General features: G+C 38.8%; 1 protein-coding gene and 1 pseudogene across 6 annotated transcripts in view; one reads left to right on the top strand and one right to left on the bottom strand.

Moving 5' to 3' along the window:
- The window catches only part of Cep112 (centrosomal protein 112), a 387025-nt gene that overhangs the window by 156991 nt on the left and 204181 nt on the right, over nucleotides 1-25853 (top strand). For all 6 annotated transcript variants that reach the window (XM_075990285.1, XM_075990287.1, XM_075990288.1 and 3 more), the window contains one exon: nucleotides 18088-18195. In XM_075990285.1, the coding sequence (XP_075846400.1) occupies nucleotides 18088-18195 (108 nt within the window). The remainder of the gene's footprint in view (nucleotides 1-18087; nucleotides 18196-25853) is intronic.
- LOC142859530 (diphthamide biosynthesis protein 3-like) lies at nucleotides 21368-21658 on the bottom strand (annotated as a pseudogene).

Genomic DNA, 25853 nt, shown 5'->3' with positions numbered 1-25853 from the left:
AATTACTGCAGGCACCTATGAAACATTCTCTAGGACAGATGATATGCTTGGCCACAAGACAAGTCTCATAAATTTGCAAGGATTAAAATTATGCTAAGTGTGTTCTTTGAGCCACATTATCATAAATTGTAAATGAGTGACAAAATAAATATGTAAAACATTCAAATATCTGAAAATTAAACAACAGACTTTTAAAAGTAATTCATGGGTCAAGGACAGTAAAACAAAGAAAATAAGAAATTTTGAACTGCTTTAAAGCAAAAAAAGTATGACATATCAAAATTTATTCAGTTCAGATGAAATAGTAAATAAGGAAATATTTATAGCTTGAAGCACCTATATCCAAAGAGGAAAGTCTTATGTCAGCACCCTCAGCTTCACCCTAAGAATGAATGAAAAGTAAAGCAAGCATGTGTCCATGCAAGCAGAAGGAAGACTGGAGAGGAGAACGAACAGTGAAGGTTTAGATGCAGGGAAACAGAAAAATCAGTACAACCCAAATGACCCAAAAGAAATGTTATCAAACTTGACTAAACCTGGGCTAAGTGAAGAAATCAAAGGGGAAAGATGCAAAAGGGCCTAGCTAGCGCAGTAGGAAGAGGGACACCATTGTGGACTAATGTGATGAGGCATGCTTAGAGAAAAAGAGAAAACAAAAAATCCCTTGGCTGTATCAGAAAGGCAGAAGTCACCATTTATGATTTTCCCATAGATAACATGTTTTTCTTTTATTATTTTTACTTATGAAAAATTTTATGCACATATATTCATGGTCATAGTGATTGGTTTCAGAGTGTAATTTGGTCCTGTTTACTCTGCATCCTCTCCCTTTCTGCTCTCTTCATTCCCCTGGACAGATTCTATCAGTACAAACACACAGACATGCAAACATGCACACACATACTCGTGCATGCATACACACAATTTATGTCTCTAAAATCACAGATTCGGAAATGAGACAAATATAAACTTGTCTTGCCCGAGTGTGGCTTATTTCATTTATATGACAATGTTCAATTGTATACAATCTTCAACAAGCAACACTTCATTCTCCTTCATGGACATACAGCTCCACTGTGTATACCACATTTCTTTCTTCATCTTTCTGTTGACATGTGCTAGGCTTATTCTGTAACTTGGCTATTGTGGACAGTGCTGCACTAGCCATTGATATGCAGGTGGTTCTATGGGATGTTGTCTTAGAGTCCTTCAGATATATCCCCAGAAGTAAAGCTGGGCCATATTGTAGTTCTTTGTATCGTCTGCATATTACTCTTCCATCAGATATAAGCTAGCAAAAATGGCCCTCATTCTTTAAGTTGTCTCCTCCCTTGACTGCTTCCTTTTCTGTGCAGAAACCTTTTAATTTCTTGCAGTCCTATTTGTCAGCTTTTGGTTTTATTTCCCGCTCTGTTGGAGTCTTCTTCATCAAGTTCTTGACTGTGCCTGTATCTTGAAGAGTTCTTCCCTATGTTTTCCTCTTAGCAGTTTCAGAATTTCAGGTCTTACATTAAGGTCTTCATTCCATTTAGTTGATTTTTGTATGGGTTGAGAGCTAGGGATCTAGTTTTATTTTTCTTTTACTTGTGGACATCCAGTTTTCCCAGAAACGCTTGTTGGCAAGGTTGTCTTTTTCTCCTAATGTATGTTTTTTTGGCATATGTGTCAAAAATTAGGTTTCTGGAGATGTTTATTTCAGTCATCTATATTGTTCCTCTGGTGTGTATTTCTGTTTTTGTTACTGTTGTACAGTTGTAGGTGGAGGCTGATTGTTTCCTGGCCACCTTGATGGGAAATAATTGCACAGAAACTATTTCAATTGCAACACTGCTTCGTCTGTTAGCTCACACTTCTTATTGGCTAGCTCTTATATCTTTTCTTTTTTGACATTGGGGAGGCTGTTTAATGGACTCAGAACAGGACAAAGTAGAAAACTTTCCAAGGACTGGCCAAGGGAAAAGGCTGTGTACAAGTAGCAGGGGATGCTGGGGCCTTGACTCACTTGCCTGGGGGAGGGAGAGGCATGTTCCCAGGGCCATCTTAAGGGAGTGGGAGCCTTAGCATGGGAAACATAGGAGCTGGGTGTACCTATGGCTGAGGGTGGACTACTTATATCTTAAATTAACCAATCTCTGTTATTTTATATTTTATCACAAGGCTTGTGGTTTACCTTACCGGCAAGGTTCCGGCTGGTGGCTCATGTCTTTCTCCTCCGACAGCTACATGGTGTCTCAGTGACTCTACCTACTTCCTCCAAACATTCAGTTTAGTTTCCTGCCTAGCTCTATTTTGCCCTATCACAGGCCAAAGCAGCTTTTTTATTCAATAACCAATAAAAGCAACACATATACAGAAGGACTTCCCACATCAACTTCCCCTTTCTTTCTAAATAAAAACTGTTTTAACTTTAACATAGTAAAATTACATATGACCAAACAGGTATTAAGCAAGAGTTACAGTTAATATTTATGTATATATATATTATCTTTTATCATAACTAAGGAAAACTATTCTTCAACTTCATCAAAGTCTCCAGAAGGATATAATTATTACCTAAGTAAACAGGAAGTGCATTGTAAGCAACTTCCAAAATTCTAGAATTGACAGAAACATCTTGCTGCCTGGACAGTCACCCACAGTTCTTCTGTACTGTTGGTCATCCAGTCTTCAGCCTACAGGCCCATAGTATCGAGCAGACTTTTCCATGTAACACGAAATTTCAAAGACAGTTCCGCCTATGTTAGTTTGTCAGTCACTTTCTTTTGTGTCCTGCAGAAGGTCTGGCAGACTCTTTCATGAAGCAGGAACTCCAAACCACAGTCTCACCTTTAGGCAAGTTCGTTAAGTCATTTTTCTGTGGGTCCTATATGTCCAGTTCATACAGCATAACACCAAGCAGTCCAGGCAAGAACAGTTTTTTTTTCCCCAAATGGCTAACAAACCCCATAAGGAGCTGCTTCAGTGCCCATCTTCCTCTTGAAATAGTTGGTGCTGTCAGGAGCAGATGTGTCTCATTGTCATGAGAAGTTCTAAGTTCTTAAAACATTTTAATGAAATATTCTGTAGGTATTTGAAAGGTTTGAAGATTATTTAACTGAAATATATCTTCATATATATAGAAAATCTAACTAACATGACTACAAGCTTGACTTTATAGGTGACTATCTATTAACCTGTATTTCTTAATTTTATTTTACATTTTTAAATGAGCTGCACAAATACAATACCTTAATCAAGAGCAGAAATATAAATATAACAAAATTGACCTTAAATTTGTATCAATAAACCAAGATCCATAACGATGCAAAGTATTCACCTCTATAATATATCCCCCTTTAAATGTAAACAAACCTTTATAAACAATATTTGGGAATTTGGATGTGGTTCTTTCCAAACTGCTTCCAGCTTTTGATGGGCAAAGTAATTTAAGTGCTCAGTCTCCTGAAAGAACCAGAGTACTTGTTGGCAGCATGAACCAGGAAGCTGCTGTTTCTTATGCTGAGTCAGTAAGCCTTCTCTTAAAGAAGCCTCAGCACTCCTGCATGCCGCCAGCAAACAGCACCTATCCAGATTTAAAAAAAAAAAAAAGCCGGCTACCAAGAAGCTATGCTTAACTCCGTTATTTTGTGTCTAGAATTCCTTTCCAAGTTTTCTCAGGTTTTACATGGATGTAATTGACAGCTGAACTATGCAGAACACATTTGCCGGGATTCTGAGGTAGTTCTGTTTTTTTTATGTTCCATGGTGTGGCCAGTCCATCGCTGCCAGGGCAGATAATGAGCAGGTGGCGTGCTGGATTTCAGATCAGGTGTTATTTGTGGCAATTAACTGTTGGTGGAACGAGGGAAAATGCAGAAAACAGAGCATTTCCTTTGTTTTCCTGTATTACATCTCTATCGTTTTTGGACCAGTTGAATACAAGGGTTCCATGAGTGTTGTTTACATTGAGAAGTCTGATTGCCAGGTGATAAAATCGCTTCTGTACATCCCATCTCAACCAGAATTGCTAGATATTCCTCTCGACCTATGAGAGAGAGTGTGAGCGTGTGCTTTACCTCAGCATTTATGGTACAAGAGGCCATGCCCAAGTGGGCTGGTATCTTAAAGGCTACTGGCTGAAGAAGTTCCCACAGCATACATTGGTGTTGCTTAAGATAAGGCATTGTGGGGCATCCAGCATTACTCTCTTTGCTCAGAATTGCTTTGGCTGTTCAGGGTGTTTTTAGTGTTGTTTTTCCTATGTACGTGAATAATCTCATTGGAATTTTAGAGGTTTATTGAATCTGTAGATTGCTTGTGTAAACAGCCATTTTTACGGTATTCTGTGCATTCATGAGAGTGTGAGGTCTTTCCGATGTTGTCTTCAATTTCTTTCCTCACCCTTTAAAAATTTTCATTGTAGATGGCTTTTCTTTGGTTAGATCTACTTCCCATTATTTTATTTATTTTCAAAGCTATTGTGAGATTGTTTTCCTGACATCTTTCTTGCGAGCTCATTTTGGGGAGATGGAAAATTACTGTTTTCATTTGCTGATGTTGGATTCTGATGCTTTGCTGAAAGTGTTTATCAGGGTGGAAACTATCTTTCTGGTCTCCTATGTATAGTACCATATCATCTTCAGGTGTAGGTGAGCTTCTTCTGTTCTTTCTTATTGTTCCAAGACTTCTAACATTTGTTGAATTACAATGGAAAAAGTGGACAGCATTGTTTCTTTGATGATTTCATCAGAAATATTTCAAGCTTTTATTCATTTGATATAATATTACCTGTAGGTTTATTGCATAGAGTCCTTATGATCATGAGATACGTGTCTCTTGTTCTTAATTTCTTCAGGACTTTCATTATGAGTAGATATGTGATGATTTTTGGAATCTATTGAGATGATCATGTGATTCTAAATGGAGGTTTCTGTCCTGCCCAGTCCCACAGCAGTTCACTCCCAACAAAACACTTATATTGATTATAAACTGGTTGGCCTATCAGCTCAGGCTTATTATTAACTATCTCTGACAAATTAACCCATAATTCTTGTCTATATTAGCTATGTGGCTTGATACCTTTTATCACTGAGGCATTCTCACCTTGCTTCCTCTGTGTCTGAGTGATGGCTGCAGACTGAGCCTTTCCTCTTTCCAAAATTCTCCTAGTCTGATCACCCCACCTATACTTCCTGCCTGGCTACTAGCCAATCAACATTTTATTAAATCAATATAAGTGACAAATCTTTCTAAGGTACAAGAACATAAACCCCAGCATGTGATATTTTTCTTTGAGTCCTCTTATGTGTTATCCTTTACTAATTTATGTATGTTGAGCTATCTTTATGATCAAATCCAACTTGATCCTTTTGAATGATTTTTTAATCTGATAATTGAATCTTTTTAAAAAGAAAACAAACTCTTTTTCAGGTTTGGGGAATGTCCATGGCCCCCCCTACTATATCCAGGCTGAGCTAATAGGTTCCCAAAAAGCCAGTGCAAGCAGTAGGGATAAATCCTGGTGCCACTGCCAGTGGCCTGTAGTCTGCCCCAGCAATACAACAGACATCCACATTCAGAGGGAGTAGTTTGGGCCTATTTTGTTTCTTCCTTGTTTGGCTAGAGTTGTTGAGCACCCATTAGTTCAGGTAAACTGTTTCAGTGGGTGTACCCATCATGGTCTTGACCTCTTTGCTCATGTTCTCACTCCTCCCACTCTTCAACTGGACTTTCGGAGCTCAATCCAGTGCTCTGATGCAGTTCTCTGCCTCTGTTTCCATCAGTTGCTGGATGAAAGTTCTATGGTGACATTTAAGATATTCATCAGTCTGACTACAGGGCAAGGCTAGTTCAGGCTCCCTCTCCTCTGTTGCTTAGGGTCTTATCTGGGATCATCCTTGTGAATTCCTGGAAATTTCTCTAGTGTCAGATTTCTTGCTAGCCCCATAATGGCTCTCTCAATCAAGATATCTCTTTCTTTGCTTTCATCTCTGTCCTTCTTCCTTCTTGACTATCCCATTCCCTTAGTTCTCCTTCCCCCTACCCTTCTCCCCTCATCTTCTCTTTCTGCCATCCCTACTTCCCCCACCCCCAAACTCCCAGTCTTTTAAGGAGATCTTGTCTATTTCCCCTTTCCAGGTGGATCTATGTATGTTTTCCTTAGGGTTCATCTTGTACTTAGCTTCTCTACGTTCATAAACTATAGGCTCAATATTCTTTGCCTTACAGCTAGTATCTACTTATGAGTGAGTACATATCATGTTCATCTTTCTTTGTCTGGGTTACCTTACTCGGGATGATTTTTTTCTAGTTCCATTCATTTTCATACAAATTTCAAGATGTCATTGTTTTTTACTGCTGAGTAGTACTCTAATATGTTAATGTCTCACATTTTCTTTATCCATTCTTCATTTGAGGGGCATCTAGGTTATTGCCAGGTTATGGCAATTACAAATAATGCTGCTATGAACATAGTTGAACAAATGTCATTGTAGTATGATTGAACATCTTTTGTGTATATGCCCAAGAGTGGTATTGCTGGGTCATGAGGTAGATTGGTTCCCAATTTTCTGAGAAACCGTCATACTGATTTCCAAAGTGGTTGTACAAGTTTGCATTCCCACCAGCAATGGAGGAGTGTTCCCCTAACTTCACATCCTCTCCAGCATAAGCTATCATTGGTGTTTTTTATCTTAGCCATTCTGACTGGCATAAGATCAGAGTCGTTTTGATTTGCATTTGATTTCATTTGATTTGCATTTGATTTCAGAGTTGTTTTGATTTACATTTCCCTGATGGCTAGGAATGTTGAACATTTCCTTAAGGGTCTTTCAGCCATATGAGATTCTTCTGTTGAGAATTCTCTGTTTAGTTCTGTACCCCCTTTTTAAATTGTGTTATTGGAATTTTGATGTCTAATTTCTTGAGTTCTTTATATAGTTTGGAGATCAGTCCTCTGTCTGATGTGGGGTTGGTAAAGATCTTTTCCCATTCAGTAGGCTGCCTTTTTTGTCTTATTGACTGTGTCCTTTGCTTTACAAAAGCTTCTCAGTTTCAAGAGGTCCCATTTATTTATTGTTGTTCTCAGTGTCTATGTTGCTGGTGTTATATTTAGGAAGTGGTCTCCTGTGCCCATGCATTGAAGGTGACTTCCCACTTTCTCTTCTATCAGGTTCAGTGTGGTCAGATTTATAATGAGGTCTTTAATCCATTTGAACTTGAGTTTTGTGCATGGGGATAGATATGAATCTATTTTCATTCTTTTTCATGTTGACATACAGTTATGACAGCACCATTTGTTGAACACGCTTTCTTTTTTCCATTGTATATTTTTAACTTCTTTGTAAAAAAATCCCCCAACATGTTATATTTTTCTTTGAGTCCTCTTATGTGCTATCATTTACTAATACATTTATGTTGAACTATCTTTATAATCAAATCCAACTTGATCCTTTCGAATGATCTTTTTAATGTGATAATAAAATTTTTGCAAGTATTTTGTTGAATTTTTTGAATTGTTATTCATCATAAATTAACATTTAATTTTCTTTGAACATGTGTGTGCATGCATGCATGTGTGCTTGTGTATATGGTTTGTGTAACAAGGTAAATACTGACTTATGAAATTACATAGCAAAGGCCTGGCAGCAGTGGTGCACGCCTTCAATCCCAGCACTCAGGAGCAGAGGCAGGTGGAGCTCTATGAGTCTGAGGCCAGCCTGGTCTACAAGAGTTAGTTCCAGGATAGACTCCAAAGCTAAGAGAAACTCTGTGTCAAAAAAACAAAACAAAACAAAACAAATAAAACAAAACAAAAACACAAGTGAAAGTTCCAGTGATAATCTAGTCTTAGGAACCAATATCCTTTAATTATTTCATTTTTTGAGATTATAATTGCATCATTTTTATGTATAGTTTGATTGTATCATTTCTGCCTTTCCTTTCCTTTCTCCAAGTCCTTCCATAAAATCCTCCCTGCTCTCTTTCAAATTCATTGCCTCTTTTTTCACTAATTGTCCTTATATACATGTGTGTTTGGGAACATAAAGGAATATATATGTTTTTAGATACATAAAACCTGTTCCATCTATATATGTTTCTTTTTTTTTTTTTTTTTTTTTTTTTTTTGGTTTTTCGAGACAGAGTTTCGCTGTGGCTTTGGAGCCTGTCCTGGAACTAGCTCTGTAGACCAGGCTGGTCTCGAACTCACAGAGATCCGCCTGCCTCTGCCTCCCAAGTGCTGGGATTAAAGGCGTGCGCCACCACCGCCCGGCTTATATATGTTTCTTTATGTATATGCACATTATTTTGTTATATAACATTTTTACATTTTGAGAATAAACATATACATTTATAAATTCCATGCATTCATATAATATATTTTTATCATATACATTCCCCCTCATTCCTATCCTTCTACTCTTTCTGGATCCTCTTTTTTATGTCACCCTCCAAACTTTCTTATTTCTTTTTCCTCCACCTCCTCCTCCTCTTCTTCTTTCCCACCCACTGAGTTCATTCAGTGATAACCATAGATTATGGGTGTAAGGCCATTCACTGGAGTATGGTAAACCTACCAATGACCACACTCATGGGAAAAAACTGATTCTCCCTACCCTAGCAGTATCAACTGTCAGAATGTCCTTAGCTGGAGGTTGTGGCTCAAGTGCCCCTCCACCATCATGCTGGAGTGTTAACTGATGTGATCTTGTGCAGGCGACCAGAGCTTCTGCGACTTCCTTACTGCAGCATCCTATTGTGTCCAGAAAGCACTGTTTTGCTGCAGACCTCACTGCCTTATGACTTGTACGTCTTTCCACCCTATTTCTGCCATGTTACCTAAGTTTTTTAGATAGGGAGAGTGATGTAGTTGTCCCATGTATATGTGAGCCATTCCTTAACACTTGGTTTCTGAATTTTGACCAATTGTGAGTCTATTAGTTGCAGTCCACTATACAAAGATGATTTCATTATGAGGTCTGAAAGCTGCACTAATTTGTGATTATAGAGATGATATTTAGAAGGCAATAGAAGTAGGCTCACATTTAGGGCCTCTGAACTCTCCAGCTATGTTTTCTTGGCCAGATTAACAGTTACAGCCATGAGTTTCTTCCTGTGGAGTGGACCAGAAAGCACTTGGCTGTCTGTCATAATATTCATGCCACTGTTGAGCCCATGGACATATCTTGCCAAGCCAGTCATTATTGCGGCTCAATCAAAGAATCACAGCTGGGTAAAACTCTGGAAGCATTATTTTAAGAACCTTATCCATACATAGAAAGGTGGCCATCAAATGTGGATAGTTAACATTACAGGTAGCCTTTGGAAATTTGTTTTTGGAAATTGAACCTCTCCTGTGCTATACCAGGCTCCAGTTTCCAACTTCGCCAAATCCACCAGACAATTTGCCTGTGCCTCATTTTTACCTTAAGAGTCTGTGTGCTCTTCTTACCATCTATGCACCATGTCTCCGTGAGCTGAGTGAGCTCATGCATTCATCTCGGATGCCCAGATCCGAAATAATCACTCAGAAACTATATTATTTGCAATACTGTTTGGTCAATAGCTTAAATGTATTTCTGACTAGCTCTTATATCCTAAACTAGACCAATTCTATTATTTGTGTATTGCCATGTGGCTGCGGCTTACCGGGTAAAGTTCCTGCACATCTGTCCCTGGCAGCGGCTACATGGTGTTTCCTGACTCTGCCTTCTTTCTCCCAATATTCAGTTTAGTTTTCCCTGCCTAGCTCTATTCTGCCCTATCACAGGCCAAAGCAGTTTCTTTATTCATTAACCAATAAAAGCAACACATATACAGAAGGACTTTTCATACCATTTCCCCTTTTCTGTTTAAATAAAAAGGAAGGTTTTAACTTCAACATAGTAAAATTATATATAACAAGACAGGTATCAAGCAAGAATTACAGTTAGAAGCCTCTCCCAATGGTGTAGTACATGCCTTTGTAATCTTTCTACTTCTCCACATTCTGTCTCCATGGCTTGTTTTCATGAGCAGCTCTTGCCAAGCCTGGGTTGCTGGGTGGGGTTTATTCACGCTTTTGAATATTAATAGTGGTGACATAAGCAGGATGTTGTTTTGGTTGTCTCTTGTTGTAGGAATGGTTTCTATTACACATCATTTGCCAAGTATAATCTGATTTCAGAGATAAGAAAGCACCATTTTTATAAGTACTAAGGAATTCCATGTGTGATGGAATCCTTACAGATAGGTTTCTTCAATCAATCAAGTGATTTTCGCATGAGGAACTTGAATACATGTTAAACAAAATGTTAAAATATATTTGGTAAGACATGATAGATTAGAAGTCTCTTATTCAAGATTATCAGTTATTTAAAAGTGTGTGGCTGGTATAGATTACATTATACATGAAATACCACAGTAGAGTTGTGTGGAGGGCTGTGTTGGATCTTCTGTAGCCTCCCTCCCTTTTCTGCTTGCCTCTGCATGCTCTGGTTTTCCTGCAAAATGTTTGCGTGGGAGCCCGAGTGCCAGGCGTCTCCTCTAGTAGGAGACTGCTATAGAAAGCAGAGGGGTATATAAGCTAAAAAATGAAGGGTTCAGCTTGTTTAAGAAAAGACTCTGTTTCCACAGTGAGACCCATGAACGAAAGTAGAAACAAACTTTAAAAGATTTGCTTCATGCTGTTTCTTTCACTTTGAGGAACTTTTCTTCTTGTTTGTAAGAGTCAGTTATTGATAATTATAGAATCACATATCTTAATTATTAAAATAGAATAGTTACTTATATTTAAAAACAGAAATGGGGTATGTTTACCTTTAATAAAACAAATGACTGAAAGAAACAGCTGTGTGCATGCCTTGTATGAAAGTTCTTTCTTGTAATTTAAAATTGTTTTTCCATTTTACATACCAACCCCATTTCCCTCTCCCTCCTCTTCTCATTCCCTCTAACCTCTCCACACTCCCTGCCCCCATTCACTCCTCAGAGGGGTAAGGCCTCCCTTGGGAGTCAACAAAGCCTAGCATACCAAGCTGAGGCAGGACAAAGCCCCTTGCCCCTGTATCAAAGCTGAGTAAGATATCCCACCAAAGGGAATTGACTCCAAAAAGCCAGTTCATGCACCTAGAATAAGTCATGGTCCCATTGCCAGCCCCCCAAACAGATTAAGCTACATAACTGTCACCCACATTCAGAGGGCTTAGTTTGGTCCCATGCAGGTTCTCCAGCTATCTGTCCAGTCTTTGAGCTCCCACTAGCTCAGATCAGCCGTCTCTGTGGTTTTCCCCACCATGATCTTGACCCCTCTTGCTCCTGTGATCCCTTATCACTCTCAACTAAGCTCCAGGAGCTCAGCTCATGCTTGGCTGTGAGTCATTGTATCTGCTTCTATCAGATACCGAATGTAGGTTCTATGATGACAATTAGGGTAGTCACTAATCTGATTATAGAGGAAGGCTAGTTCAGGGACCCTCTTCACTATTGCTAGGAGTCTTAGCTTGTATCATCCTTGTAGATTCCTGGGAATTTTCTTAGCACCAGGTTTCTCCCTAAGCCTCTAATGGCTCCCTCTATCAAGATATCTCTTTCATTACTCTCTCTCTCTCTGTCCCTCCCCCAGCTCAGCCTTCTCAATCCTTTATATTCTCATCCCCTATCTCCTCCCTTCCACTCCCCAGTTTACCCAGGATATATTAACTTGTTCTCCTTCCTGGGGCCCTCCATGTGTATCTCTCTTAGGGTCCTCCTTTTTACCTAGCTTCTCTGGGGTTACGTCTAGTATTCACTTATGAGTGAGTGCATACCGTGTTTGTCTTACTGGGTCTGAGGTACTTTACTCAGGATGTTTTTTCTAGTTCTATCTATTTGCCTGAAACTTTCAAGATGTCTGCAAAGCCACTGCATGGATTTCAGGCAGCTTGTGGCTCCAGGGTCTTCTGCCCTCCCCACTTTTCTAGCCTTTTTCTTCAATGATAACTCTCTTGATTTACAGTCCATTCCTTTTATTTTTTAACAGACTTTAGATACTTGCTATAATTTAAAGCTAGAAATAATTTCAGTTTAATATGATTAAAATTTTCAGAAAACCAGTTCTGTTGGCTAGTGGGTTGGATATTTAATCCATTAATGTTATGCTATGCTGTACATTTTAGTAATTTCAGTAAAATCTCTGTTATGACCCGTGTTCTTTGACAGCTTGATGGAGTCTAGAATTACCTTGAAAATGGGCACCTGAGCAAGCCTGTTAATGACTGACTTGATTGCATTAACTGAACTGGGAAGAACCATCCACTGGGGCCGACACCATTCTTTGAGGGATGCTGAACTGTAGAAGCTGGAGAGAGGGAGCTGAGCACGAGCACACAGACAGCCCTCTTTGTTTCCCGATTGTCAGCCCAACGTGAGCACTGATCAGGCTTCTGCTGCCTTGACCTCCACACCGTGGTGGACTGTGCCTTGATAGGCCTGGCTTAGTTACTGTTAGAGTGTGCTCCTCATGGTGGAACACAGACAGGCATGGTGCTGGAGCAGTAGCTGAGAGCTCTATATCCTGTTTGGAAGGCAGCAGGCAGAGAGACAGACACTGACCTGTCATGGGCTTTAAAACCTTAAAGCCCACCTTAGTGATGTACCTCCTTCAACAAGGCCACCCTCCGAATCCTTCCAAACAGTTCCACCCCCTGGTGACTAAGCCTGCAGATACATGAGCATCTGGGGGACTTTCTCATCCAAGTCATCACAAGCCCTTTCTCCCTTACATTGCTTTGTTAGAGTGTTTTATCACAACAGAAAAACCAAGGTGTTCTGTAATCTGGTAGTAATTTATATATAGTTACTTTTTTTTCTTCCATTTTATACTGATCATTCCCCACACTAATATATGCAAAAGGCATCTTGCTTTCTTATATCAGTAATTATTGGGGCTTGGGATACAGTCCAGTGATAGAGTTAGTTTGTAGCATTCCTGAAGCTCCCCAGTGCAAGAAAAAAAAAACATAACTATCATTCATAGAAGAATGCTGATTGCTTTTTTTTTTTACTCAGGACTTTTATTTTTTTATTCTTCATTTAGTTAGGCATATAAATAATTGTTTATCCAGCTTTCTTCCACTTGTTTTTGTTTTCCTTTTTTATCTGTGTAGGTATGTGCTATACATGTATATGTATATATTTTCTGCATGTATGCAAACGTGTGTGTGCACATGTATGTGCATATGCACACATAGGCTTGAGGTTGATATCAGAAATTATCCTCAATGGCTCTACCACCTTATTTATTGAGGCAGGCTCTATCCAAAGGGAACTTCCGAGAGCTTCCCAATATGGCTAGTCTTGCTAACCTCTTTCTTCTGGGGACCTCTTATCTCTGTATTCGAAGGTTATAGTCACAGATGGGCTACTACATCAACCCAACCCATTTATTTGGGTTCTCAGGATACAATCTCTGGTCTTTTTACTTGTGGGGCATGCTCTTCAACCACTGAGCCATCTCCCATTCCCTACTTCCTGGCATTGTATCTGTGACCTGTCCTATATATTTCTGTGTCTTATATATCTATCTATGCATATGTATCTAAAAATAATTGAAAGATAATTTCTTAGCATTTCTTTAAATATTTATTAAATATAATAACATATTTGAATTATGCAGTGTATAATTTTGTAATTGTACAACTTAGATTATGCATGTCACATTACTTATGATGTAATGACACAGCACTTTACTGGAGAAAGACCATTTATTTTTTGTGACTATAGTTGGTATAAAATGCTATATATTTATCCATTGTACATTCTTCCTTTCTCCTACAACACTGATCTTATTTAGGGAATCATCTAGTTAAAGACAAAGACGAGATATCCTGAGTAAATTGGGAGCATGGGGACTGTGCGGGAGAGTTGAAGGGAGAGGGGAGAGACAGGAAGGGGAGCAGAGAAAAATATAGAGCTCAATAAAAAATCAATAAAAAAAGACTCTTCTCTTATAGGAAGTGGTGGACATTTAGTGTAATTCAAAGGAATGAGATGCAAATTGGGCAGTCAACTTGCTATTGACAGGATCTTAAACTTGCAGAAGATCAGGGACAGAGGGTTGATTTTGGCTCACAGTTTGAGGGTGTAGTCCATCATGATGGGGAAGGCGTGGCAGCAGGAGGATAAATCAGTTGGGCACATTGCATCCGCAGAAAGCGGAGAGAGCGAGAGATTAATGATGGGGCTCAGCTTGCCTTCTCCCTTTTTTACTGTTTATTTAGTCTGGGGCCCCAGCCTGTGAGATGATTTCACCCACATTAAGGGTGGATCTTCTCAGTTAATCCCCTTATAGTTAGTTCTCTTACAGACATGCCCAGAAAAGTGTCTTTTACATGATTTCAAGACCAGTGATGTTGCCAGTGAAGAAGGACCCTGGCTTAAAGGGGGCCTCTGACCTAATTCATCCCTTCTTCCCTTGTCTCCTTTCCTTTGCCCACTGCCCTCCTCTTCCCAGATGTCCAGAACTAGAGAGATCATTTTGCAACTGCTAGGGCAAGGTTGACACACAGCAGCTGTGACCCTGACAGCTTTGACCTCCTGTAGTTGCTTACTCTTGAACTTTCTTACATGGCGAAACAATTAAGGCCCATGGTGCATTTTTGAAGCCTGGAGTACCTGGATTTTCTCTTAGCAAGGAGTAACCTGGAGGCTCCTACCAGGAAGATTCCAATGCCGCTCACCGTTTCTGGTTCTTGCTTCTGTGCACACTGAACACAGAAAGGCATACAGTCCTACCTCTACTCCTGAGCGGGCTCACAAGACTGTATTCTTGCGTTTCCTTGAAGCCAGAGTTGCACAATGAAAGAGCTCTTGCATCCTTTGTTTTTGTTTGAAGTGGAATGGAATTTGGAATGATGATGTGTAGTGAAACAGAATCCTTTGTAGTTATGACAACTGGGAAGTCTAGTTTTAGATAAGCTTTAAAGAGTTGCTTTCTATACTCCTAAAATTGTGGAAGAATGATGGAGTGGGGTTTGGCATTCTCGGTCAGTGTTATTCTAAAGTGAAATATATTTCATTTTTACTTATTAGCCATTGTTATTTTCTTTGTTTTGTAACATTTATTTTAAAAGTATTACTGTTTTCTATTCTGATTACAAACAATAATGCTTAGATCTATAAAGTGTTAATTATAATGTGCTGTTTTACAACTTTATGTATTTTTAATTTAAAAATTTTTTTCTTTTATATTCTGCCTGTATTGAAGTAATAAGCAAGAATCTGTGTTATGTGAAGTTTTGTCTAAAAAATTAAGTGGATCAAGTCTGCCATCCCCAGTTTGCCCTCTATCTTTCCTGTCCCTTTACTTTTGTTTACTAATTATTATTTTATCTACTTTTAGGTTTTTAGGATCCGGATCAGGCCTGCCATCCCGTTTTCTCTCTTGCCTTTACATTTGTTTACTTTCATGGATTTATAAGAAAACTTTTTGTCTCTAAATATTATGGTTTCATTATTTCTTAAATTCACAAGTCACCATCATATATTTATGGTGGATCATATCTTTCCATCATGTGGATGGCGCAGATGGGAGAGTTAGAGCTTTTATACCTCCCTTCTTTGTGGTAAGATGATTGGTGGATCCTGAGGTTTGCATTATTAACTGAAGTCCCTCCTGGTGCAGCAGATCACTAGAACTCCTCTTGTGTCATTGAAAAACTTTGTCCCGAACAACATGTCCCATTTCTTCCCCCTTTCTGCTACTGTCCTCTCTGTTCCTTTATCTTGAATTTGTCAGATTCTACACATAAGTGAGACCATGCAGCTTTATCTTCCTGCACTTGTTTATTTCATTTAACATGGTACCTCCTCCCATGTTGTTGCAAATGGCTGAACAGGACTCTGTTTTGCATGTACCCAACTCTGTTTTGTGTCTGTGAATATTGGGAGCCATCTCATATTTCGGCCACTGTGAATGACACTACAATGAACACAGGGGTGCAAATATCTCTTCAACATAGCCATTTCAGTTACTAAGGATATATATACGGTTACTGGATGCCAGATCAAATTACAGTTCTGCATTTACTTGAAAGCTCTGTAGTGTTCTCTACGTTTGCAGTGCTAATTTATGTACCCACTAACAGTCTCAGAAATTCCTTTTATTTTGCTTTCTTCTCAGCGCTATCTTTATCTTTTGAATAATAATCGATCTGATGGGTCTAAGATGCTAATTATGATTTTAATTTAGTATATTCTTAATGGTTAGTGTTATTGAACATTCTTTTCATGAATCTGTTGGCCATTTGGATGTTCAAGACCTTTGTCTGGTTTTAAATGGCTGGGTTCCTTGCTGTGTTTTGATAGTGACCCTTTGTGAAACACACTCCACCTACTGTCTAGGTGTCTCTTCACTGGGTTGTCACAGCAGCTGTGAAGGAACCTTTGCTTTCATGTCTACTGTTGCTTTGTTGACTCTTCATTTTGTTGCTGCACCAGGAAATCTTTGCAAAGACTAATGCCAAGAATCTTTGTCTTTATATTTATTCCTATAGTTTTACAGTGTCAGGTATAATGTTTAAATCCCTCATCCATTTTGAGTTTTGTGTGTATTGTGTGAAAGAATCAAGTTCCACACTCTAAAAGTAGACAGACAATTTTTCAAATGCATCTTTTGAAGAAATTTCTGTCTGTGAGATCCTGGCATGCATGTGAAAATCAACTGCATGTTCATTTCTAGACTCACATTCCAGTGGTCAATATGTCTGATTTTATGTCAATGTCATGCTGTTTTGATTACTGTAGCTTCAATGTGTATCTTGATGTCAGATAGTGTGATGGCTTCAGCTTTGTTCTTTTTGCTCAAAATTGCTTAAGGTGCCCGGAATCTAATGGTCCTTTGCAAATTTTAGGCTTCTTAGATCCAGTTCTGTGAAAAAGGATACTGGAATTTGATAAGGACTTCACTGAATCTATGGATCACTTTGATTTGTGTAAACATTGAAAAACTATTAATTATTCTAAGCAAAGAACACAGGGTATCTTTATATTGAATTATTTTCTTTGGTTTCTTTTATCAGCACTTTATAGTTCTGATACATACATTCTTTAGCTGTTTGTTTAAAGTTATGCCTAATCATTAGATTTTGTTACGTATCTAAGTGGAGTTGTTTTCTTCAATTCTTTTGTGGTGATCTATAATAACCTTCCTGGTCTTAGACTGCTGCTTTATATTTGGCAACTTCATTAAATTCATTTGTTAGTTCTGAAAATTTTTAGTGACATCTTTAGGGTTTTCTATTTGTAGGATCAGTGATGATTTCATTTGTCTTAGCAAGCCCTTGCTCTATCATCTCCAGAACTATGGAGAATGGGTGAAAATGGATAGCCTTGTCTAGTGCCTTCTTTTAGAGGAAGAACCTTCAGTCTTTCACAGTTTGCTAGGATGCTAGTTTGGAGCTTATTACCTCATCATTATGCTGCAGTACATTCTTTCTGTGTCTGATTTGTTAAGAATTTCCAGTGCTGGAGGAATATTGGCTTTCAGGAGCTACTGGTGGTGGCAGTCCTGGCAGTGGGAGGCTGAAGCAGGAGGACAGCCTAGGCTGAATACGGGAAAACCACATTTTAAAAGGAAAAATATGTTGCATTTATTTATTCATTTATTTTGGTTTTTTTGAGACAGGGTTTTGTATGTAGCTTTAGAGCCTGTCCTGGAACTCACTCTGTAGAACAGGCTGGCCTTGAACTCACAGAGATCTGTCTCCCTCTACCCCCCAAATGCTGGGATTAAAGGCATTCACCACCACTGCCTGGCAAGAATGAATTTTGAATTTTGTCTAATGCTTTTCCTTAAAATCTTGTGGTGATTACATAGATTCTTCTTTATTTCTTCAATATAGTATATTTTAATGTTGTTATAACTGTAGAACATAGTAGAACAATAGAACATAGTCAAATATGTACCAATTTTAATTTCCTTCTTGAAACTATTAAAATATACTAAAATAAATTGTCATATGTTTAATTATTTTATCAACTTTCTTTTCATTACTGGTTGTTGAGGTGTTTAAGGTATGGGATTTTAAAGGATGGGCAAAATTTATGTTATGAAATACAAGGTTTTTTAAAATTTGTGTTTTAACTTCACAGATGGAAAAGGTGGAAGCAGACCTAACTAGATCCAAGTCTCTTCGCGAGAAGCAGTCCAAGGAGTTTCTGTGGCAGCTAGAAGACGTCAAGCAGAGATATGAGCAGCAGGTCAGCCTTTCGTTTTCAGGATACCAGTTAATTGTTGATAGGCATATAACCCTCTTTTAATCATCTCTTCTTATCAGAGAAATTTCTGTAAATAAAAATACAACCACTAATGAATGTAAAATATTTAATAAATTGTAATGAAACATAGACACAAAAGTTTTAATATTCTACTGAAGCCTATTTAGGTCATTTATTATTCTGACTATTTAGTTTTGAACTTTATTGTGGGTCTTGATTCCCTCTAGCCCTAGGATGACTTGCTCACTCATTTACAAGGTGGCACTGGGTCCCTTCCCTGTGTCTGCCTCTGCTAAGGACACTAGGCATTGTCAAGGAGGCGGGTCCCTTTGCTGATGAGCTCTAGATCTTGGTAGACAGTCAAGACATGAATAAGAGTTGATGTGATTCTGAAAAGTGAGTAGAAAGGAGAAAAAGAGCATGCCCATAGACTTCGCCCATCTCAGGGCAGGAGCCTGATGACCAGCATGGCAGCATGAATATGTGGGTGATCAGGGAAGCCCGAATCCCTGCTGAGAAGCCTCAGAACACCACAGGGAATTTCCAGGTCTCTGAGGCACAGCATTGTAGTCAGAGGAAACATCAAGTTACAAGACCCCAAGAAGAGAGTAAGCTGGGAGGAAGAAAACTGACAGAACAGGTTAGGGAAATTTAGGGAGAAAGTTCCAGGTGTGGGAGCAGGGAAGTAGACCCAATCTACAGTGGAAAGATTTTAGATTTTAAAAATCAAAAGCTCTTCTCTTTGTAAAAGTGTTACAGAATATTTAACTACTACTAATTTTTTTATTTATCTAATTTGCTTGTATTTAACATCTGGAAAAGCATTAATTGGATTTGTAGCACAGGTTAATAAATTTATTTCTAAAGATATTTAAATCTTTGGAATCTTAAAGTAAGAATAATTTTTAAATTATACTTTAAGCGCTATTAAGCAGGTACTATATCAAAACTAATTAATCCCTTATGATCACTGGATTTTATTTCCTCTACTAATTGATAGCAATTAGTGGTTTACTTGAATTCAGTAAAAAGCATGCCTGATCTGATATGTGTCCTGAGGGTTGTTGTTTTAATCTTAATATATTAGTGAAAATAATTGCCTGAGTTACTTCCATAGGGATGGTATGATCACATCTAGTTAGAAAAAGAGTGCATTGGTCTTTCCTGTTTAGAATCTGACAATCCTCTGTTTGGAACAGGCAACTCATGCCCACCCTGTAAGATCTAACCTGTGCTCAAGGCTTTACATCTTTTTAGCCCACATCACTTTTTTTGTTATTTCTCTAGAATCTAGCATATCATTTTGGACCTTAAATATGTTCTTTGTTGAAAAATTTTCTCTTATAACTTTCTATTATTAATTCTAGTTGTGAAGTGACCTGCTCAGGGTCCCAAGTTAAATTGTGTGTTAGAGTATGAGAACACTGAAATAAGTGGACTGGTTCAAATGGAAGAGAGGAGGAGGTGAACCTCCGCTATGAAGTATCTACACATGTGTACAAAATGTGTGGTGTGTGTCTGTAGATTATTTGGAGTAATAGAAAGTTACAAGTGAAATATATCACTCTAAATCTATCTGATGCAATCCTATGTCAAAACATGCAAATTGATAAGAGGAATAAATTACATTTAGAACACCATGTAGATTATCTCATTTGTATAAAATTAAAGGATATGTATCTATATCATGCTGTTAGACATATAAATTTAGCAAAAATAATTTGAAAGACTACACACTTCTATGGCGTGAACACAGATTTGTAGGTTTGAAGTGTAATGAATGCAGAATTTCCCATAATGCCTTGGGTAACCCATTTTACTTGAAATTAACAAATCAGTATGTGCATTATATAGGTACTTAAGGCATTAGAACTATTAATGCCAAGAAGCTATAGAAAAATATAGAACATTAATATTATATTACACTTTAAGTATAATTAATGAAATAGAAAATAAATTCAAATCATACACACAGACATGTGCATATTTTAAAAATAAGTATGAAAATTTGAAAAGAAAAGATAAAGCATTAGTGGATTGTTTTCAAAGGCACCAAAATCTGGACAACATGCTATTTTCTAACTGTAAGATTCAGTACAAAGGTTATTTTTCAAATCAGATTTTTAAAAGGAGTTATAATAGAAGAATGGTGTAGCCAATTTCTGATTATTATGTAATGGCATCTAAAAGTCATTTGGAAACATACCAACTTAATAATGTATATTTCTACTGTAATATGCTTGGTCTAGTGAGAAATGAAGGATTATTCCATAAACCTAGTGGTGTAAGAGAGGCATTTGGGAAAATGGAGCTTCAAATATTTTAGTAAGCAGTGTAGCCTGTGATTGGAGGGTGATGGAAAGATGTAGGGGCATATGCAACATACATTTTAGCCAAATAATGGTCAATATGGTAACTTTAAAACTTTGAAAATTTTCTTAGCAGAAAAATTTATTGGTTAGAACAATATTCTCCAGAAGCCAGTCTATACATTTCAGGTTTTTACTGTGAATGTTTATTTTGAGAAATGACAGCACATTAGTGACCCAACATGTCAGCCTGAGTATGCCCCAAAGTAACCCAACTAAACCAAGTTCATTTTCCTCTTTGACCCAGGTATGCCAGTGGAATTTTAGGTAAAGGGGAGTGGAGGTGTGCTGACTGAGGTTTCTGTCCCACCCAGTCCTGCAGTCTTTCAGTCCCAAAGAAATACACAGAGGTCTACATTAATTATAAATTGGTTGGCCTATTCGCTCAGGCTTCTTATTAAGTCTTATAACTTATATTAGACCATAATTCTTTTTTTTTGAAGTGGATGATGTTGTTTTCAGAAAAAATGAGTTAGTTTTAAGATGTTCAAATGGTGCAACCAGGAGAAAGAAAAAGCGCCAGTTCATAAGGCTCTTCCTTTAAACTCAGATGGACAATTAGAAATCCTTGAATGCCGTGTAATCATGGAATCCAGGGCTGACCTTATGGGCTCATTTCTTATGAGGAATTCAGCAGCTGATGATGATGTCCACCCACAGAAAAGCAAGCCCCAGAGAGCTGTCCTGTGGAGAGGAGGCTCACTCAGCACTTGCTTGATCCGTTCACCTGGGCTCATTGCCTGCTGCCCAGGATGTGGGTCCCTGAGGGCTTCTTCAGCATTTAACTAACTGTTGGTTGAAGGTGCTGGGACTGTTTCTCAGACATAAACTGATCTTTGTCATAAATAACTTTTATGAGAGAGCAGCTAGTACATGTTGCCACGTCTTCTCCATTCTCCAAATCTTCCTTGGGGATGGAGAAATTATCCCCACAGGGAGAGGGGTAGAAATAAGTCTCCGAGTCCTCGTCATATTCAAAGTCTTCAATCTCCACTTTGTCGTGAAACACCGCCATGGTCACCGAGCAGAAACTGCATCAGTGCCCCTAACTCCGCCGGGGCACAGAAGGTCTGGCGTCCCGACCACCCGGCAGCAGGGACAATCCTTAGCCCATAATTCTTGTCTGTGTTAATACCTTTTTTGGCAAGATAGTCGCATCTTGCTGCTATCTTGCTTCCTCTGTGGCTGGGTCACGACTGCAGACTGATTCTTTTTCTTCCCAGAATTCTTCTGTTCTCGTTGCCCTGCCTCTACTTTCTGCCTGGTCGCCCCACCTCTACTTCCTGTTTCGCTATGAAATACAAGTGACAGGGTACAGACCATTGTCCCACAGCAGAGGTGGCCTGTCTGCTTTTTATGGTCAGCATTAAGGCACTAAGAGAAACTTCCCAGTGAAGTGACAGCTTACAGAGCCATCTTTAAATGAGTCACTGAACTGAGACAGGTGTTTTTTAATCACAAGTGGTGATTTAGAATCAAGCTTGTTGAAGTTAAGAATTCAGACAGAGAGTTAATATGTAGGATAACCCCTCCCCCAATTTTCTAGTATTTCAAATTGACTGAAATTAAGTAGCTTATTTACTGGGATTAAACATGAAATGCTGTGCTTTGCTTTGGCTTAGAATATCAGCTGCAGAAATGTGAGGGTAAGTGAAAGGAAAGATGACAGAAAGAATCAGATCAGGGGAACACAGTGACCAGGACCACAAGACAGGATGTTTAAATAGCTATGATCCTAGTCTATCTACATCTTATGTCACATAAGCAGTGAAAATTCAGGTCATATTTATGTAGAGCTCTGACAAACTTGAGCATAGAATATAGCAAGGTCAGGAATTATGTGAGAGGGAATTTTTAAAGCATTAGATTATCTAACCAAGAAGAGACAAAACTAAAGAGAATTGAGTATCTTCCATTTTTACTGTAGACCACAGCTCCCCGGAACTCCTTTGGGCCAAGCACTGTTCTCTACATGTTCTGTCTTCATGTTCCTGTACATGCTCATCCTGACAGTGCTCTGCTGGGGCAGGCATCTTTATTCATTTCCCCCATCTTCTAGGTCTAGAGCACAAGCATGTCCAGTTATATCACTAGCTGTAGTTTCTCGCTGAGTAGGTGACAGGTCAAACTAGAACCTGAGCTGTTCTCATAGCCTCCACTCTAAACCTGCTGCTGGGAGTTCCAGGAGCAGAAATGGAACCCCAGTGCAGTTGGAATTTTGGGAGGGTTGGTAAGGCATGTTTTGCATTTGGAGTTATCCCATTGTGAAGGTCCCTTCCATACTGAACATTCTGTGATTTTTCTGCTCATCTGGCCTCAGCTTCTCCATGAGAGACGCACACTAGTCGTGTGCCATGATGGAGTCTTTCCTTACGTATCTGCCTTACCACATTTTCTCATACACTTCCACCTATTTTTTCAGTTCCCATTCATATTCAAGTGCAGCGTGCTTTCTACCATTTTGTATTCCTTCTCTCCAAAGGTGAACATTTAGACACCATGACTATGGCATTTCTAGCCGAGCCCATGATTCTCTCACTGGGGCAGAGTAACCCCGCAGGGTGGTTAGCAAATAGGGTTGTGGAAGGCTCCTTATATTCCTCCTGGAGTGCTGGATTCGTGTGATTATTTTAACAGAAAGCATATGGTTTTACTATTGAAGTAATATTCACATTAAAACAAACATAGACTTTGCTGCTTTGTAAAATGCAAAATTCTCACAAAATTTTAATATGAAATTGGACATTTTCAACGAAGCTTTCAGTTTGCTTTCTGCTTAAGGCTGTGGCAGCAGGTCCTGGGGGAGGGGATGTGGGCATAAGTCATTTGTAGTGCTGGAAAAGTTTTTGGTGGCAAAGTTTCAGAAGCACTTCCCCAGTCAGTTCTTAAGTTTTATAATGAGGAAGTGGGAGAGTTGTGCCCTCTGGGCCTCAGTTTCCTTCACCAGGCTTGGTCTGAGCCCCTCCCGTATAGAACACAACTTACTGGGAGCTGTAATGATGTTAGAAAAGCAAAGAACAAGTGGGCCAAATGTGGGCCCAGAGTGTACAGATGTGGAAGAGAAACATCAAACACATGGGTAAATACTCACAAATATCCTGTAAAGCCCAAGCTTCCATCAGGATTTCCTGTTTCTTTCCTGTATGAGCCATTGGAACAGAAAGACAATTCTAATTGTTCTTTCACAGACTACATTCATGTTGGAAACAAACAGCCAGTGAGGCATGCTAGGATTTCCTGAACCATGGAAATGTGGTTTTGGCAATTCTATCTTATCTCTCTTTAATCTTCTATTTTATATCTTCCCTTTAGACTACAAAGCATTTAAAGAAAAAATGTTGTTCTGCAGATAAACAAATGATCACAATTTTCAGAAAGAATAAGTGTTTGTTGTCAGTGACTGTGAAAAACAAACACCAGGGCCATCTCTAGCAAGGCCATAATCTGAATGATTGGAAACAAAATGTCTTGGCAACAAACACAGTGGCAGAGACAAACTGACCATTCTACAAGATACACAAATAGGAAGTTTTCAGTGAAGACCAGGTGGGACATTGAAGGAGAGTGTTTATTCTACTCTAAATAGAACACAGGAGGAAGGGGGGGGGGTCATTCATTCAGTGGTCTGGGTCATACAAAGTGTAGACATGTAGGCAGGGCCTAATCACAGATTGAGTTACTGGCTGGAGCAAAAGGACAGGGCCCCTGCTGTAACTAGAGAGGGATGGGGTGGCATGGGTGTTCTGTTAACACACTCATGAGGTCTTATAACTGGAGTCATGTCTTTTGAGATAGGGCAAGTGTGTTAAAGGAGCAGAAGAGCTCATCTGAGTGGGACTACTGCATTACTTTGGTGTTTCCACAAAGAGCTGGCGAAACATTGTTAGGAAAAAATGTTTCTTCATTATTAGTCACCAAGAATTTGTGAGTCTCCCTAAAAATCTTTTCAAAATATAATTTTATGTAATTTTTAATTTCTAGATGTATATAATTTATTGTACATCCATTACAGTATACTGATTTTTTACTCTTTGTATTCTATTTACTTCATAATTTTTGGGGAAAAAAACAAGCAAAAAATGTTTGACTTAGCTTTTCTTATATATTTGATTTTCTTGTTACTGTTTTTTTTATTTCCAGTACTGGGATAGAATCCATGCTTTCATGTATGCTAGGCAAGTTCTCTCTCACTGAACTATATCCCCAGACCTACAATTTATAACAAATAGTTTTCCTCTGGTACATACTGTCCCTACAGGCTTCAGGATATGAACTCTATTCCTGGTCATGAATTGTCAAAATCAGAGATCCAAGTAGTGACGCTACAGATATTGGTCATTGGACAAGGCCAACTGTCTGGGTGTGGAGACAGGTTTTGTGAAAGTCAGCACATTCTGTCTTCCTTTTGTTTGTGTATGTTGTTAAAAGATAGGGGAGTGGCTGAGGTTTTTTCCACCTAGATTAAAGACTGGTAAAAAGAACAGGAATTAAGTGGCCAAGGGTGAAGACAGTGACCAGAATATGGACTATATCTGTTTCACTCTAGAGGTGATTCATTTAATATTTCTTCCTGGGTAGTAACATGGCTAACTCACTCTTTACATTGGTCTTGTTTGGTTAAAATGTGAACATGAGTCACTGTTTTCTCATTTATTAATTCATGTTTTAAGAAGAAATGCTTTGCATTAACCATTGTTCCAAAGGATCGGGATATGGCAATGAAGAATTTCTTTCTTTGAAAATTCAGTAACTTAATATGAGGCAGTGACCTTTGTTTTCAAGATCCATAAAGCTGGCTGTTCTGACTGTGAGTGGAGAGCTGTTTTAAAGAGAGTCATTTTTACATAGATTGGCAACTGAGGACTCTAATGAACCCATACTTGAATTAGGACCAGAAGGACGTAGGAAGAACCTTCCTGAGGCTGGGATAGATTGGTCTGTGACTGGAGTGGAGTGAGCTGAGGGAGGTTGGCAGGAATGAAGTTGGAGAGGGCAAATCCTATCCAGTGATACAACAGACTATGGGAGTTTGGATTTCATTTGGGGTATGAGAAACCATGGGAGCATTTGAGCAAGGGCTGCCTTCTCTAGTTTTCAGATATTTCTGTGTCTACTGTAGTGGAGGCAGGAGAGAAGTGCATTGGGAGATGGTAGCAGGAGTCTGTCAAGAGAGCAGTGTGTTATATTAGTCAGGGATCTTGCTGTGATAAAATGCCATGACCAAAAACAACTTGGTGCCGGGTAGTGGTGGGGGGACAGGTTTATTACAGC

Source organism: Microtus pennsylvanicus, chromosome 11, assembly GCF_037038515.1.
Source record: "Microtus pennsylvanicus isolate mMicPen1 chromosome 11, mMicPen1.hap1, whole genome shotgun sequence".
Taxonomy (NCBI): domain Eukaryota; kingdom Metazoa; phylum Chordata; class Mammalia; order Rodentia; family Cricetidae; genus Microtus; species Microtus pennsylvanicus.
The sequence above is the reverse complement of the archived record's forward strand: the minus strand, read 5'-3'. Positions and strand labels throughout refer to the sequence as shown.